The 15,107-nt window shown below is 42.0% G+C and overlaps 1 protein-coding gene across 2 annotated transcripts; it reads left to right on the top strand.

Annotated features, from left to right (window-relative positions):
- Positions 1-1,165: 1,165 nt before the first annotated feature.
- C8H5orf15 (chromosome 8 C5orf15 homolog) lies at positions 1,166-14,260 on the top strand. 2 transcript variants are annotated; one of them, XM_045028118.1, is made up of 4 exons: positions 1,166-1,441; positions 7,718-7,858; positions 10,612-11,180; positions 12,635-14,260. In XM_045028118.1, the coding sequence occupies exons 2-4, from the start codon at positions 7,780-7,782 to the stop codon at positions 12,764-12,766; spliced, it is 780 nt and encodes a 259-aa protein (XP_044884053.1). In that variant the 5' UTR covers positions 1,166-1,441; positions 7,718-7,779; the 3' UTR covers positions 12,767-14,260. The 2 variants fall into 2 exon arrangements, with proteins under 2 accessions (XP_044884053.1, XP_044884052.1); XM_045028117.1 differs by lacking the exon at positions 7,718-7,858 and having other exon boundaries at positions 1,168-1,441.
- The last annotated feature ends 847 nt before the right edge of the window (positions 14,261-15,107 follow it).

Genomic DNA, 15,107 nt, shown 5'->3' with positions numbered 1-15,107 from the left:
CACTCCGGAGCAGTTTTATTGCTCAGGCAGCCTCTCCTCTGTGCAGCTCAGCCCTGCCGGGCAAAGGGAAGGGCGAGGTAGTGCCTCAGCCTCTCCTTTTTCCAGGCCACACTGAACTCTGCCCCAGCTACCCTGGGACACTGCATCCTTCCTTACATGCCAAACCCACAAAAAAAAAAAAAAAAAAGAAAAAAAAAACCCAGCAGAAACTGGGCTTATTTTTGGCTTAATTGGCTTGTGCGTTGCTTGTTGGCTAATTTTTGGCTTGCTTCTCTTTTTTGCTCGGCTCCCAGCAAGCAGGGGAAAGAGGGGTGCACAGCCGGCCCACCACTGTCTCTGGCTGCAGGCCAGGGGAATCTAGTCACAGAGACTGTTGGGGTTCTCAGGGGTCGGCTTGTTTTGAAACGGGATTAGTTTGATTTTTGGCCTGTGGAAGTCCGGGTGCTTATTTACCACATGAAAGTTGGCAACGGGGCCTTGTTCTGGCATTTTCGTTTTCATGTGAGTCATGGAGCAAGGGGGCTGGGCTGACCCTAGGGCCAGTTTTCGCCAGCACAGCCCCTTGTTTCAGCCCTGTCCCGGCCGTCCAGACTTTTTGTTTGGCCAAGGAGCGCACGTGTCCCGTTTGCTTTTGCCAGCTCGGTCAGTTGGTAACAGGAGCAAACGGGACAAATGACCGTTTTTTGTCAGAAAAGGGGAGTGTGGAGGAACGCGTGTGTACCATGGGGGGGGGGGGATAGAGGGGGGGGGCGAGTGGCGTGGGCCAGCCCCGGGGAGGGGGTCGGGCGATCAATCTGGCCCAGCCGGCTGGGGGGGGGGGGGGCGGGCACAGACTAGCCCCACGCGGTGTCCCCTTTTTCCTTGAAAAATATCGTCACCCCCGTCAGGCCAGGCAGCGAACAGCCGCTAAAACCCCTGGGGGCGGCGCTGCTTAGCCCCGCACCAAACCCCGTCACGGGTGGGCCGCGGCCGAGCGCCGCCACACACAAACCGCCCTGTCTGGCGCACGCGCACTCGCAGTCCAGCGCTCTAGCGGCCGCCGTAGAGGCTTCCCGGAAGTTCCCGCCCCCTCAAACAAGCGTATGCGGAGCCGCGTGCGCAGTAAGGCTCCTTACGGTGCGCATGCGCTGTCCTTTCCTTTTTCTCTGCTACGGTGCGAGGGCGAGAAATTCTGAGAGCGCCGGGGGGGGGGGGTTGGAAGTGGGGACACGTCATCGTCGCGGAACCTCACATCCTAGCAACGATAGGCGGGGCCTAGCCACGTCCGTGTTCCGAACCCATCACCCCACCGTTCCCGCAAAGATGGCCGCTGCCAGGGAGCGGATAGGGGCAGCTGTGAGGGCGGCGTCCCCGCCGGGCCGGGCCCTGTCCCTGTTCCTCCTCCTCCTGCTGCTGCTGCTCGTGGGCCCGGCCGTGCCGGCCCGCAGCCTGCCGGTCAGTGGTGAGTGCGGGGGGCGCCGCCTGGGCTAGGGGGCCGGGGGGGCGGTGTGAATGGGGGAGCCCTGGGCAGGGAGGGGCGCCGGGGTCGCAGCAGCGAGGGTCAGAAGAAGGCTCCTGGGAGGCTGCGGGGATAAACAGGCCCTCGGGAGGCCCCCTCCCCAGAGGTAAGAGAAGGGCTCGGGGCGAAGCGGGGACGCCTGGGGAGGGGACCCCTATTCCGTTATTGGGGAAAATGTTTAAATCGGGGAGATATTTCACTCAAGTGGGATTTAATGAGAAGTTTCTCCCCCACATCCCGTGCTAGGCCAGTTCTGCGTTTCCTGCCTTCCTTCCTCTCAGGGCTTTAATTGGGCATTTTTGAGTTCAGAAGTTTGGAAATCTGCTGCAGGTGCCCTTCTTTTCCAGTGTCATCATGAATGGCGAAGAACCCAGGAAGCTGTGTGCTGTGAACTCCTACCTGATAAAATCAGGAGGATTCCTGTTGCTATGGTTCCTCTAGAGAGAGGTGTTGATGACAAGAATCTCACACAATTAACTTCATGAGCAGACCTACAGTATGGCATTGTCTACACTGGCACTTCATCGGCAAAACTTTTATTGTTTGGGGGAGTGTTTAAAAAAAACCACACACCCCTACCCAGTGATGAGCTCCCCAAATCCTAAGAACCGGTTCCCTACCGGGTCCTCAGCGGCACTTCGGCAGCGGCGACGGGGTCTTCACTTGCTCTGGGTTTTTGGCGGCATTTCGGCAGCGGGTCCTTCACCCGGAGCAAGTGAAGGACCCCGCTGCTGAAGACCTGGTAGGGAAGTGTGTGATGAGTACAAGCCCCATGTGCCTGTCTCCCTCCCCCCACCCCCCTATCTGACCCAACCCACGTCCTGCCCCCCTCAGAACCCACAACCCATCAACCCCCTCCACTCCCTCCTGAGACCCCCCCACCCCAACTGCCCCCCAGCACCACACCCCCTACCCAACTCACCCCACTCCCTGTCCCCTGACCGCCCCGACCCCATCCGCCACCGCCCCGACCCCATCCGCCACCACCCCGACAGACCCCGGGAACTCCCACGCCTGCCTAACCTCCCCCTCCCCCCTTTGCAACTCTTTCCTAATTTTTTCATCCAAGTCAGTTCAGCCCTATTGACTTCAGTGCAGGATCCACCCATATAAGTTCAGTTGAGAAGCAGACTTTTATAAGTACTCCTAGACTTTTATAAGCTTCTCTCATGCAGTGAAGAGCTAAAAAGGTATATGTTGAGGTGAAAATACAAATGAATAAATTTCTTACAGCATGAACATGATGGTTCTTTCTGTTACTGCAGCAAGGTCCTCCATACAGGTCTCCCCAATGAGTCAGCAAGCAAGCCAATGCTTCATGGTTTGCACCTCACCGCACTCGCATATATTCGTGTCTCTGACTTTAAATACCATTCCACATGTAGTGGCAGCAAATAAATTAGGTATTTTCTTTCACTGTGCGTGTGAATAGAAGTTATAAGATATGGCATGAATTGTCAATGTCATCACTGGCTGCAGAGCATTGGTGTGTTGGATTAGACCTCTTTTTACATTCCTAAACCAAAAAGTTGATTAAAATTCAACTGCTATGCCATGAATTTTAAATGTCTTAACCACTTTAGAGCCAATAGTCAGTAATACTCTGCATGTCCAGAAAAGATATCCATATGATCCTAGTACAGTATGTCACACAGTTTACTTGAAGGGACACTGTCAACTATCACAATTCTTTCTGATTTTTTTTTGTCTACTGTTGCATGTAATGTAACATTATTGCAACTGAAAGTGATTAATGAGTTTCTCTTTTCCATTTTATTTTGTCCAACAACATTTGTGTATAGTCAGTTCCCCACCGTTTTGTGTGACAGATAAACAAGTGACAGAGAAACATTCTTAAAAATAGGAAACTGTCTTTGTGACCCTCACAAAAATAGCAGGGAGATTCAGGGGTGTCTCACTTTCAGGGTAACTGCACGTGAGTTCCCCCTCTGTGGTCCCTCAAGGATACCCATTTAAGGTTTCTGGCTCCCGGACATCACCTCTCTTGGGTGGAGAACTGTGTCTGTCTCCCTCTTGCCTGGGATTTTAAGACTGCGGAGCTCCTTGCCTTATACAGCGATAACCCCAGCAAGCTAGTCTGCCTAAAGGCCAACACCTGTGCTTTGTTTTCTCTCCAAGGGCTATGAACAGGGTATTGCTAGCAGGTACAAGGTACCTTGCTCTTTGTAAGCAGAGATCTTTATTCTTAAGGTAAAGAAAATTAAAGAGAAAACAAATATAAAAATTCCTATATGCTTTCTAAAAGCTTACCAGAGGTCACTGCTCAGTCTTATGAGGCCCTGGTAGGCCAAACTCTTTCCAGCCCTTCTGCAAGGGTCAGAGCCTCCATTGGATAAAAGGTCTTGCCTGTTTGGTGGCTCAGAAAGAAGGCCCTGAGTCAGTTTAAATCCAGCCTTTTAGATCAAAAGATTTTCCTGTTGTCTTCCGAAGGAGTGGCACCGCTCTAGAGGTGGTTATAACCAGTCTTAAGTGATTCACCTTAAACACCCCCTCCTGTTTTTAGTTCCTGGTCGAGCTGTGACACTCCTCTCCTGGAGAGGTATAAACATGGTTCTCAAGGATGTTGCATGGGGTTGCAATATCTGTCATAAGGAGGAGGAATTATTTTTATTGTATTTGTTTTTATTGACTAGATTTCAAGTTGATGGTGTCTCTTTAAATAGCTCCTTTAAAAGAATATACAAACAGATCTAAAAGGAAATGCCTTGCACAGTAAGCCATATTTCCTCTTTTCCAATTTCTTCATATCATGTTTATCATGCTGTCTGCTTACGAAAAGGTAAGGAATTTTCAGGGGCTATATTGACTTCCTTGTCAGACTTTGTCACAGTGTGTGACCTGTGTGAATGTCTCAATATCACACCATTTGATGTTATTGTAAACTTATCATATGGTATAAGTCTTGGTTGAATGAATCATCTATTCTGAGGGAATAATGTGGGAGAAATTTAGTGGCTCTGTGTATAGACTTCTTTGGTGTGGCCTCTTGGCTCTCTATTGAAGCCTTTAAGTGTAATGGGGTTTTTTTTTAGGCATTCACATAAGATGTGACTGTCCACACTGAAAGTTTTTCATGTTTAATGCCATCAGTTACAGTGCCAGCTAACAGAAATAGGGCATTGATGGATTTCCTGGCAGAACTGTAGCTTTAGACCTGGGGAATGCTCATCTTGGCATCACCAACCAAATACTTATTTTTTTCTGCAAGTAAAAACTAAAAAAAATTCTAAAAGTTATGCAAAATTCCATTACTAGTGACAAAGGTAGTAGTTTAAAGAAATAGTTTCCTTATATTTGATAAATGGTACCTCTGTAGTCACGACTAGATTGTTTGTGACTTTCCTTTATTTTAGGAGCTAGAAGGCTCCATGATGTCTAGCTCATCTGGGGTTAGTTGAGGGTTTTTTTGTTTTTACAATTGGTTAAAGCCTATTTCATGTTGGAAGTTTGCCGTATAAACAAAGAGTAGTTTGTTCAGCTTTAGTCCTTTATGAATGTACCTGGGTCTGTGAGTAACTTGATTCATTCTAGCGTCTGTATAACATGTTATTGGTAAGTAATCTGACAAAGTGGCTAGATATTTTAGGTGCCAGAATTCGTAATTTTCCAACACGCCAAAGAACTAATAAATTATTAAATAACCATAAATAATGGCACTGTTTTAGAACATACATTCCTATGTGATCTTTGGCATGCCAAATGATTTTTTCAAACTGCAGTACACAATGTGACTTTATTTTTTAAGCAGTCTCCTAAAGAGGTAAATTGCCATAAACATGAGCAGTTTTATGGTCTGATCCTACAAGGAGTTGAGAACTTTGATTATTTTGCACATTTAGGTCTATTAACCATTATGAGCTTTCCTCCCCCCCAGCCCCGTACAGAGGGAAATGGGATTTTCTGTAATCAGATGCATCTCAATCCAGGACTTCACATTGTCTAGTTTTATTTGTGGGGGGAGGCAAATTTTTGTTATCATCTGAAGGAGTTTGTCTCTGCTCTGAGGGTTTGCCAGTGTACTGGCAAACACTTCTTAGTTTAGACAAGGCCCTAAGTCAGAGGTGGGCAAACTTTTTGGCCTGAGGGCCATATTGAGTTTCCAAAGTTTGTATGGAGGGCTGGTAAGGGAAGGCTGTGCCTCCCCAAATAGCCAGGCATGGCCCAGCCCCCGCTCCCTATTTGACCCCCCCTGCTTCTCACTCCCTGACAGCCCCCCATCTAACCTCCCTGTCCCCTGACTTCCCACAGACCCCCTGCTCCAACCATCCCTTCTCCCTGACCGCCCCTGGAATCCCTGCCCCTGACTGCCCCATCCAACCGCCCCTTTCCTGACTGCCCCCTCCCGCCCCGGGGCCCCTACCCCGATTCAACTCCCTATTTCCCACCCTCTGACTGCCCCGCCCCCTATCCACACCCCCACCCCCTGACCCCCACCTCGAACTCCCCTGCCCTCTATCCAGCCCCCCCGTGCTCCCTTACCACGCTCCCTGGAGCACTGGTGGCTGGCAGCGCTACAGCTGCGCCGCCCAGAGCACCAGGATAGGCAGCCGCGCTGCCTGGCTGGTACCAGCTACGCCACCATGTAGCACAGAGCACTGGGTCAGGCAGCGCAGCTGCAGAGCCTCGGCCTGGCAAGAGCTAGCAGCCCTGCCACCCAGAGCATTTCTTGGCTCTGATCCAATCTTGCAGTTCCTATGTTCCACTTTTAAGTTTTTTTTTTTTAAAAATGTAATCTATACACTTGTTACAAAATTGTGGTCCTGGACACTGCAAGATTATGCTAATACAGGTGAATCGGAGTATTTTATTAAGATTTCTGCAGTAGACATGAAAACTTTTAAAGTAAAGTCTACCACTGATATTGTCAGACTGATTAGTTTTGATGTGAAATATATAGAGTAATTTTATCAGTTGTACTTGGTTTAAAATCTAGTGAGTAGTGAAGTTTTGCTGACATGCTAAAAAATTGCACTAAGTTATCCTCTGTAGCAACCAAAAGTTATTGTCACATGCCAAGGAAGTCTTTTGACAGAATTTTTCATAAGTTTCACTAAAACTCCGAGCACAGATAAATGCAGTTTTATATTGCAGCTTTCAAGAAAGGCACTTTAACATTTTAATGTGGAGTAAAAAGTAGATCTTTATAAGTCAGTCAACCTTATTTCATGTGCCATGCCTTGAACAGCATAATCATTAACGAAGAAAAATGTACTACGAATAAATGCAGCGAAATATGCTACTTTGTTAAATGGCTTGGTATGTGGTTTTTAGTACTACGTTGTAAACCTGCTAAACGCTTCCATTGCAACACACACAAAAATATTGAACAGTAAAACTGCTGAAAGTGGAAATGAAGAAAAACGTCTTAATCACTTCTTAAAATATAACTTCTGTATCAGTTTTCTGTGTGCTTATATATAGTCATGTAACATTGTTAGCAAATTCAGAGTTTGATGAGTAAAGACCTTTGTCCCACCAGTCATAAAGCAGGCAAAGCAACATTTTTCCCTAGACTAATTTCATTGTCTTGGCAGCTGAGCACGTTTGCAGGGTGAAGGCATAGTGTGCACATCACACAAACCTATGTTTAGAATGTTTAGCTAGGACACTGATATTATCATCTGACTTTATTTATATAATTATTGGAGTGCTGATTATTTTGTTAAATGGGTCAGACTCTGGAAAAAATCAATGCTCTGGTCTTTTCAGTTTGGGTTCTTGATCGTTTTAGATCTTGTAAGCATTGGCAGTGTCCTTCAACGCTTGTGCTGCTTATACGTAGCTTCAGAGCTACTTGCAAGCAGTGAAAATCATTTCTTGCTCCCTTTTTATCTCACTCTTAATAGTGGGTTTCTCTTTCCTTTTGGATGATTGGAGGTAGGCCAGACCTTTTTTCTACCCAGGGAACAGGACAGCCCCTTCTGAGTCTTTCCCAGATGTCTCTTTTTGGGACTCTGGGTTTGAGGTGCTTTGGGCTTAGGCAGTCTTCCTTCCTCTGTCTGCCACCTGGGTCAAAGATAGCAACAAAGAGAAAAAAAGGGGAAGGCCAGATCTAAGAAATGTGCTGTGTTCATCATATCTGCAGCCTAGCACAATTTTGTGGCTTTTCTGTCCTGCTAGTCTTCTCAATAACTCTGAGAATTTAAATGTGCCGGAGAAAGCTGGGGACATTTTCATTATTATTATTTGTATTACCAGAGGTCCCAGCAATGGACCAGGACCCCATTGTACGAAGCATGGTACAGATGTAAAACAAAGAGATGGACAGTCTCTGCACCAAGGTGTTTTCCACTAAGTGTTCTGTAATACTACAGGAGTGTCGTATGGAAGACATGGGAGGTAATTGTCCACTCTTGTTTGCAGTAGTGAGGCCTCAACTGGAATACTATGACCTGTTCTGGGCGCCACACTTGAGGAGATATTTAGACAAATTAGAGAGTCCAGGGGAAGGCACCAAAAATGATAAAATGTGTTTTTTAAAAAATAAAATAAAATAAATAATCTTGAGCAAAGAAGACTGAGGGGACCAGATAAGTCTTCAAATATGTTAAGTGCTGTTATAAAGAGAACTGTGATCAGCTGTTCTCCATGTCCACTGAAGTTAGACAAGAAGTAATGGGCGAATCTGCAGTAAGGGAGATTTAGGTTAGCTATTAGGAAAACTAATAAGGATAGTTAAGCTCTGGAATAGGCTTCCAAGGTGAGGTTGTAGAACCCCCATCATTGGAGGTTTTTAAGAATAGATTGGACAAACCCCTGTTGGGGTGGCCTAGGTTTATTTAGTCCTGTATTGGTGCAGTGGCAGGATTTGACTTCTTGAGGTCTCTTCCGTGATTCTGATACCTGCCTTATTCTGTTGGGATTTCCTCCTCAAAAGGACTGAAAGAGGTATACCTCCACATTCGTATCCACATGTATCAGCGCAGGGATCTGCATTTTTTTTGTGCACTTTCTTGCGATCCTTCTGGGAAAGGTGCAGAAGATGCACTCACATGTCCTAGCCAGGACAAGGAGTTGGTTTTTCCCCTGATCACTTACAAGAGTGGAAAAACCCACTCTTGTGATCATGGGACGTGAGGAATTCAAGAAAGGAAATTCTCAGATGAAAACAAATTTTCCTTTTTCACTGGAAAACATTGATGAAGTGGGAAATGGGGGCCCTGTAAAAGCTGTAATTTTGAGGTGACTTGTCATTCTTTGGCTGTAAATTACATTTATTAATAGATTAATTCTTCATTTCTTCTGTAAGTGCAGTCTTTTAAATATTTTTTTGCTGACCTTCCAGATAGTGTTCAGGGTTTAAGCAGATATATCATTTCTCTATGGAGTAAGTTAGTGTTCTTCTTGATTTGTGCCAATTTATATACATCTGGTGGAAGACAGTGGTGTGACATACTGACCATTTTGTTCAATATCCTGAATTAATTTTTATTGGATTATGTTACATTATTGAATTAGTTTAATATCTTTTGGAGTTAATTGTATTAAAAATTCAAATTTTTATGTTTTACTGTGAGATTGTATGGAACTTCTTTAGCAGGAAGACAAGATTACTCTGCAAGTTATTCGGAACTTCAAAGGGCTTTTTGGAACAATACATGTGAAGTGGGAAGTACCTGGGTGTGAGTGGAATGCAAATTCTCCCCTCCTAAGACTCTCTTGAAGCTACACACCCTAGTGAGTGAGGAGTTTTGCAGTCTTGGCTACACTTGCACTTCAAAGCGCTGCCGCGGCAGCGCTTTGAAGCGCTAAGTGTAGTCAAAGCGCCAGTGCTGGGAGAGGGCTCTCCTAGCGCTGTCCGTACTCCACCTCCCTGTGGGGAATAACGTACAGCGCTGGGGCTTTGACCACACTGGCGCTTTGCAGCGCCGCAATTTGCAGCGCTGGAGAGGGTGTGTTTTCTCACTCTGCTGCAGCGCTGCAAATTTGCAAGTGTAGCCAAGGAGCAGGAAAATAACACCACAGGTGCTGGTTGAAACCTGAGTTGCAGCTTTCCTGGCCCCTAGGTGAGTGGGAATGGGATGCCAAATGCACCTTAGGTTTCATCCTTAAACTTTGATGTCATATTCCAGGTTCTCCACAGATTACTACTATATTCTAGGCAGGTGGGGCAAGTCTCAAAAATTGATGTTTCTGTAGGTTTTTTTTCAAACCCAATATTGACACCATAAGAATACAAGGCACTTTGTTGCTTTGCATATCACCTTCAATATCATGACACACACTGAAAATAAGGACAATCAAAGTTTAGTGCTGATAGTTCAGTAACTTACACTAGTGGGCGAAATGGAAAGAAAACAGTTTGATCTGCAGGTGAAGTGTCAGTCGAAGCTTTCAAGTTCCTGGTTTCTCTTGATTCATGTGGGTCTTTTAAAATGAGTTATTGAAACTAAATCCATTTTTCACTTAAAGGTGAAAAGTGGTTTCTGAGGTTGATAGACTTGATTTTTTGGTTCTTTGGAAGTAAATATGAGACTTTTAAAATTTAATTTAATATTGAGATCTTCTATTCTAAATACCAGTCCAGAGTGAATTTGTAAATGCATCTATCTCTTCTTTGCTAACAGTTGTGTGCGCTATGGTAGATTGGGAAATTTTATCTGCCTGTCGGGTTGTTGCCCTAATCAACTCCATCCACTTATAAATATACTAGAAGAAGTTCTTCAGAAAAGGTGTGAATATGGATTTGAAAATATAATGAACTTTACTAATAGGGGGTCTGACATTTTTAGGGTAATCTCTTTAAATCTTGGGATTTATACATTGCAAGACTTGTCAACTCCATAAGGAGATCTTTTACTATTGTAAAACAATGCATAGTAACCAAAACCTATATTTCAAGTCACTAAACAGTTTAACATACTAGTGTAGCATACTTTATGATCCCTGTTCCATTTTTCTCAGTTGTGAACTGGCAGAACTGTATATTCTTGCTTTAAAATCCATAAAATCGTTGCACTCCAAAATGGACCTAGTCCGTTGTGGTATGACTTCCTTGTAAACTAAGTCAAAAGACTTAGTGAGTATGTTCTTTAGATTTGTGTACAAACAATAACAAATATAGAATAAATGTCTTTTCTCCCTTCCCCCAGCTACTGCAGATGCTCCTAAAAATGACAGTGAAGTGTTAAATACATCTCAGATTTCAACACCCCGTCTGCCCAATTTGATAACTACAACTAAAAAACCATCCTCAGCAACTCTTCAAGTCGATAATATTGTCACACTTAAACCAGCTATTGTGAAGGATGACCCAGCCACATCTGTTGCAACTCATTCCACATCTGTTAGCCCCATTTCAGAAATGGATGTGGATGCTTCTGAAGATACTAAAATTGTGGAAGAGGGTCTCCTAACAGACTTCAAAGACATACTGAATAGTTCACCACCAACAGCAAAAGAAACTGTGGAGCCTGATGGGCGCGATGACTATGGCCCTTATGAGGGGACGTCCAATTCCAGATATAATACAGACCTAGATTTGCTGGAAGATGAGAAGACTGATAGCTTTGGCAGTTATAATGAGCACATTAAATCTCTTGATGCCAAGATAAAGGACTCTGTCTCAGGATTGGAAGAAGACACCCATTTCTTTTTCCACCTGGTTATTATTGCCTTCTTAGTAGCTGTTGTTTATATCACATATCATAATAAGAGAAAGGTAGGTCTACTATGAAAGCGAGATGAAAAATTCCACTTTAATATTTCAAAGTAATTTTTGCTTTGAAACCTTGAAACTCTTTTTATAAAAACTACTTAGTTGTGCTAAGGTCTAAGTACACTTACAATATTCTGTTTTGTGATCTTAATATGCAGATCATTAATATCTGTACAAAAAAGCAAGCTAATTTAGAACTACAAGCATTTTTGGTTGGGAAAAATCAATTAAATGATAACATCAGGAATCAATCAGTTCAGTGATACGCTATGATGGAATATATGGTTTCTGGAAATAAGATCAAGGGAAAGTTGAATTAAGGTGATTGATGAACTAATTTTGGGTCTGCACAGGATTATAAACCTCAATTTAAGGAAAATTTAATCTTCAGTAAAGTGAGAATGTTTCTGAGATAGTGATACAATTTGAGACCATCTTTGAACTGTAGGTATGCCTAGGATTTAACTCTGGCCCTATCACAGCTTGATAATTAGCATGTTGGGTTACTTTTGTTTGCAGTTCTAACAAATATCTCTGACTGTAGATAATTGATGATGCAATCAGACCACCATTGAAATATTTTTGTCCAGTCTAATCAGTGTTAGCTTATTTCAGAATCTACAGATAGTACATGACAGCCTACATTTTATTTCAAACTTGTGTGCATTTTCTTAATATAATGCTCCAAGAAGTTTAAATATGTTTCTCTTTCCCTGCTCTTTTTCTTTATCCCTTTAGCTAACTTTGATTATTTGGCCTTATGTTTTATTGGATCTGAAACTAACATGGCTAACTTATAACACCATATTATGCCAAAAACAACTGTATTGCTGAGTATAGGTAAAATTTTCAGAAGTGCCTATAACACGTTTGGAAATAGGACTTGGACCAAGGATTAAATTGCTAGGTGCTGTTGAAAATTTTCATCTTGGTTTTCTCCTGTGTCAGGACAGAGACATGGGGATTTCTGTTTTCACAATTCCCATAATTACTGCTTGATGCTGAGAGTACGCAGACTTGGATTGGGTTGCCACTGCATGCTCCTTCATTGCTGAAGAGTAGCAGCAGAAAATACTCTAGTGCTGAAACTACAGAATCTTTTCAGCATTCTCCCACTGGCAATAACAGTGTAAATTCCAGGGTATATTAGCCAAAGGTTTTTACCAACATTACCTAACACCGTGCTGAAAACTTGAATGCTGTTAATATGAATGCTTTTGCCATTATGGAGCTGTACCTGTGCTAGCCAAATTGTGGGAGAAGTCTTGGTGTGGACAAGAGGTGGGTTAGCAGTGAGTGTATTAGTTAAAATTCACAGTGCTAGCAACTGTCATGCTGGTAGCTCTGGATGGGGCTGTGTGATTACAAATGTAGCTGTTATGTTAGCTGACAAAAGTGAAACATTTGCACCACATTGTAATTTCATCCGTATCAAAATTGGTTGTGATTTTTTCCAGATCTTCTTATTGGTCCAGAGCCGAAGGTGGCGTGATGGTCTTTGCTCGAGAACAGTGGAATATCATCGTTTAGATCAAAATGTTAATGAAGCAATGCCTTCACTGAAGATAACCAATGATTACATTTTTTAAAAGCATCAGTTTGCTGAATTAGTCCTTTTCTTTGCCTGACTTTTTAAGGCAGACACTGCACAACATTATATAAAGAGTTTGTACTGAAATGAGAGGTCTCTCTTGCCTGGATGGGTTTGAGATTAAAGCTCATGTAAAACAAAGGGCATGTATTATTAGCATTAAATTCTTTGTCGACAGTCAAGTTTCAAATCACATGTACAGAAACTAGATTTAAACAATGTATTTCACTTGTTTTTTTCATTTATTTCATTTTATTTTGTGCATCCTTTCCTTCTGTCTAGAGCAGTGCCAACAGGGCTAATATAAAAATGTGGGCATAAAACATTTTAGATCTGATAAATTGAGTCTGCCATCACTGAATCAAATTTTCTCTTTCTGCAAATTGTTAATATGGCTCATAAATCCTGCTATCTTACACAGTTTAAAAATATTTTTTCCATGTATAGATTGCTTAATGCTCCAAAACTTTATTCTAGATATCTTTTGGCTAACTCAGACTCTTCTAACGTTAGGCTACCTAATGTGACAAACTTTATGCTGATATTCTTCACTAGATGCTTCATTCAGTAAAGTATTTTAAAATAATTATGTACCAAACATGACTTGAAATCAAGTTATACCTTACATTTCTTTGGAATATCCCAGGTTTGCATGAAAGTATTGCTGTTTCTTGATTGCCCAAGATTTACTCTGTAACTATGCTTATGGAAACTTCATCTATCTTTTTAAGATTAGTGAATTGAAAATAAACTTCATAGTGTAATTATTTATAAAATAAAAATATACCTAGCAGGCAAGTGCAACAAAGATTTCCCCTGAATTTTAAGGCAGTTTTGGTATGCAGTCATGTGGTTTCTTACATTCCCAGACTTAACATGTTTGTAGTATATAAGAGTGATTGATTTTGATATTATCCTAAACACAAGTAATTGGCAGGTGGGATAGAAATTAAAAGTGTATGGGTTGCCATGATCTATGGACAACACTGCACCTTTATTTAATTTTGACAGAATTAATTTTACATGTGAATTAGGTGTACAGCAAGTTATTGGTATGTTTTGGTTTTTTTTTTACTTTGTCCTATGTAGTTCAGCTATTTGTTTTTCCATGAGATGTAAAATATACAATTTCATAGTTTTTCCTTTTTGTACATTGTGATTTAATTTTCAGAGATGATAAATATCTAAATAACGGTGACTAAGAACCACAATTAATGACTTGGTATACAAGTGGTAATGTACTGTTTTGAAAAGTCAAAACTTTACAGATTTTTGCATGAGAAGAGTTGTGATGTCATGATATGTTATGGGTGAAATACTTCATAAATAGTAAGTAAATTCCTACAGTTACATGCTTTTTTTTGATAACCATAAGAAAGTGAAGCATAAACAATATGCCAGAACTATTTTCTTGCAGTAATTTTTATCATATTTGGACTTGTTTCACATAATATTTTGAATAATGTTTTTAAAATAAATAGGAAGAATATTAGTTTCTGTTTTTTTAATAACTTGATCAGTTTGAACAGGTTCATGTTAAGTAGCATATTCCAATGACAGTGAATAATTTATCTTCTGTTTAGGTTTGAACAGAGCATTGCAAACTATCTTTTGGCACTCAAAACAACTGTTTTTGCCATTCATTACGTGTGGATTCGCTCTATAAGGAATCCTTTATATGATTATATAGGCATGGTATGTGTGACAAACCATTTGCACTTTCCAGCACCTCTGCTGCCATTCATCTGAGTCTTGTGGAGACAGGTTTTCAATAAGTGTCACCTTGTGCAGTATCACTGTTGGTTTTTTCCAGTAGAAATATGTGTAAGAATAACAAATTAGAAAAATTGCCAGGTGGGTTATTTTAAACCCACCTTAACTATAGTTTACAGAATATGGGAGGAGGGAGGGAAAGTGTCCAAGCCATAACACTGATATGATAAATTTGTATTGAAACAGTAACAAAATGCATCTATTTTTGTTTTGTTTATAACTGTGGAGTTCATGGATGCATTACTTTCTCCTTCCATTTGAGTCATCCTCAGTTCTGTGAAGTACAGTTCAAAGCTTTACTGGTAAACAATAGCTTTAATTAGACCTGCTATAATTATTCCCCACTCAGAAGGGCTGAAAAAACATTATCCTATTACAAGATCTGCATTCTTTACCTGTAGTGTAGCAAATGCTTTCTGGGGAAAATGAGATGGCAAACCAACCAGCCATACCTTATCCTTAAGAGACTAAGAATGGTGTCTTGAAATGTAAATGATTAAAACTATAACAGTTGTGACAATACTATCTTTTTTGCAAAAAATGTGCCTTCCTCATTCTGTGACAGT

Source organism: Mauremys mutica, chromosome 8 (genome assembly GCF_020497125.1).
Source record: "Mauremys mutica isolate MM-2020 ecotype Southern chromosome 8, ASM2049712v1, whole genome shotgun sequence".
Taxonomy (NCBI): domain Eukaryota; kingdom Metazoa; phylum Chordata; order Testudines; family Geoemydidae; genus Mauremys; species Mauremys mutica.
The sequence above is the reverse complement of the archived record's forward strand: the minus strand, read 5'-3'. Positions and strand labels throughout refer to the sequence as shown.

Coding starts and splice junctions, on each gene's coding strand:
- C8H5orf15 (XM_045028117.1), top strand. CDS start 1,303: ATGGCCGCTGCCAGGGAGCGGATAGGGGCAGCTGTGAGGGCGGCGTCC. Junction 1,442..10,611: donor CCGCAGCCTGCCGGTCAGTG/GTGAGTGCGGGG, acceptor CCCTTCCCCCAG/CTACTGCAGATGCTCCTAAA. Junction 11,181..12,634: donor CATATCATAATAAGAGAAAG/GTAGGTCTACTA, acceptor GATTTTTTCCAG/ATCTTCTTATTGGTCCAGAG.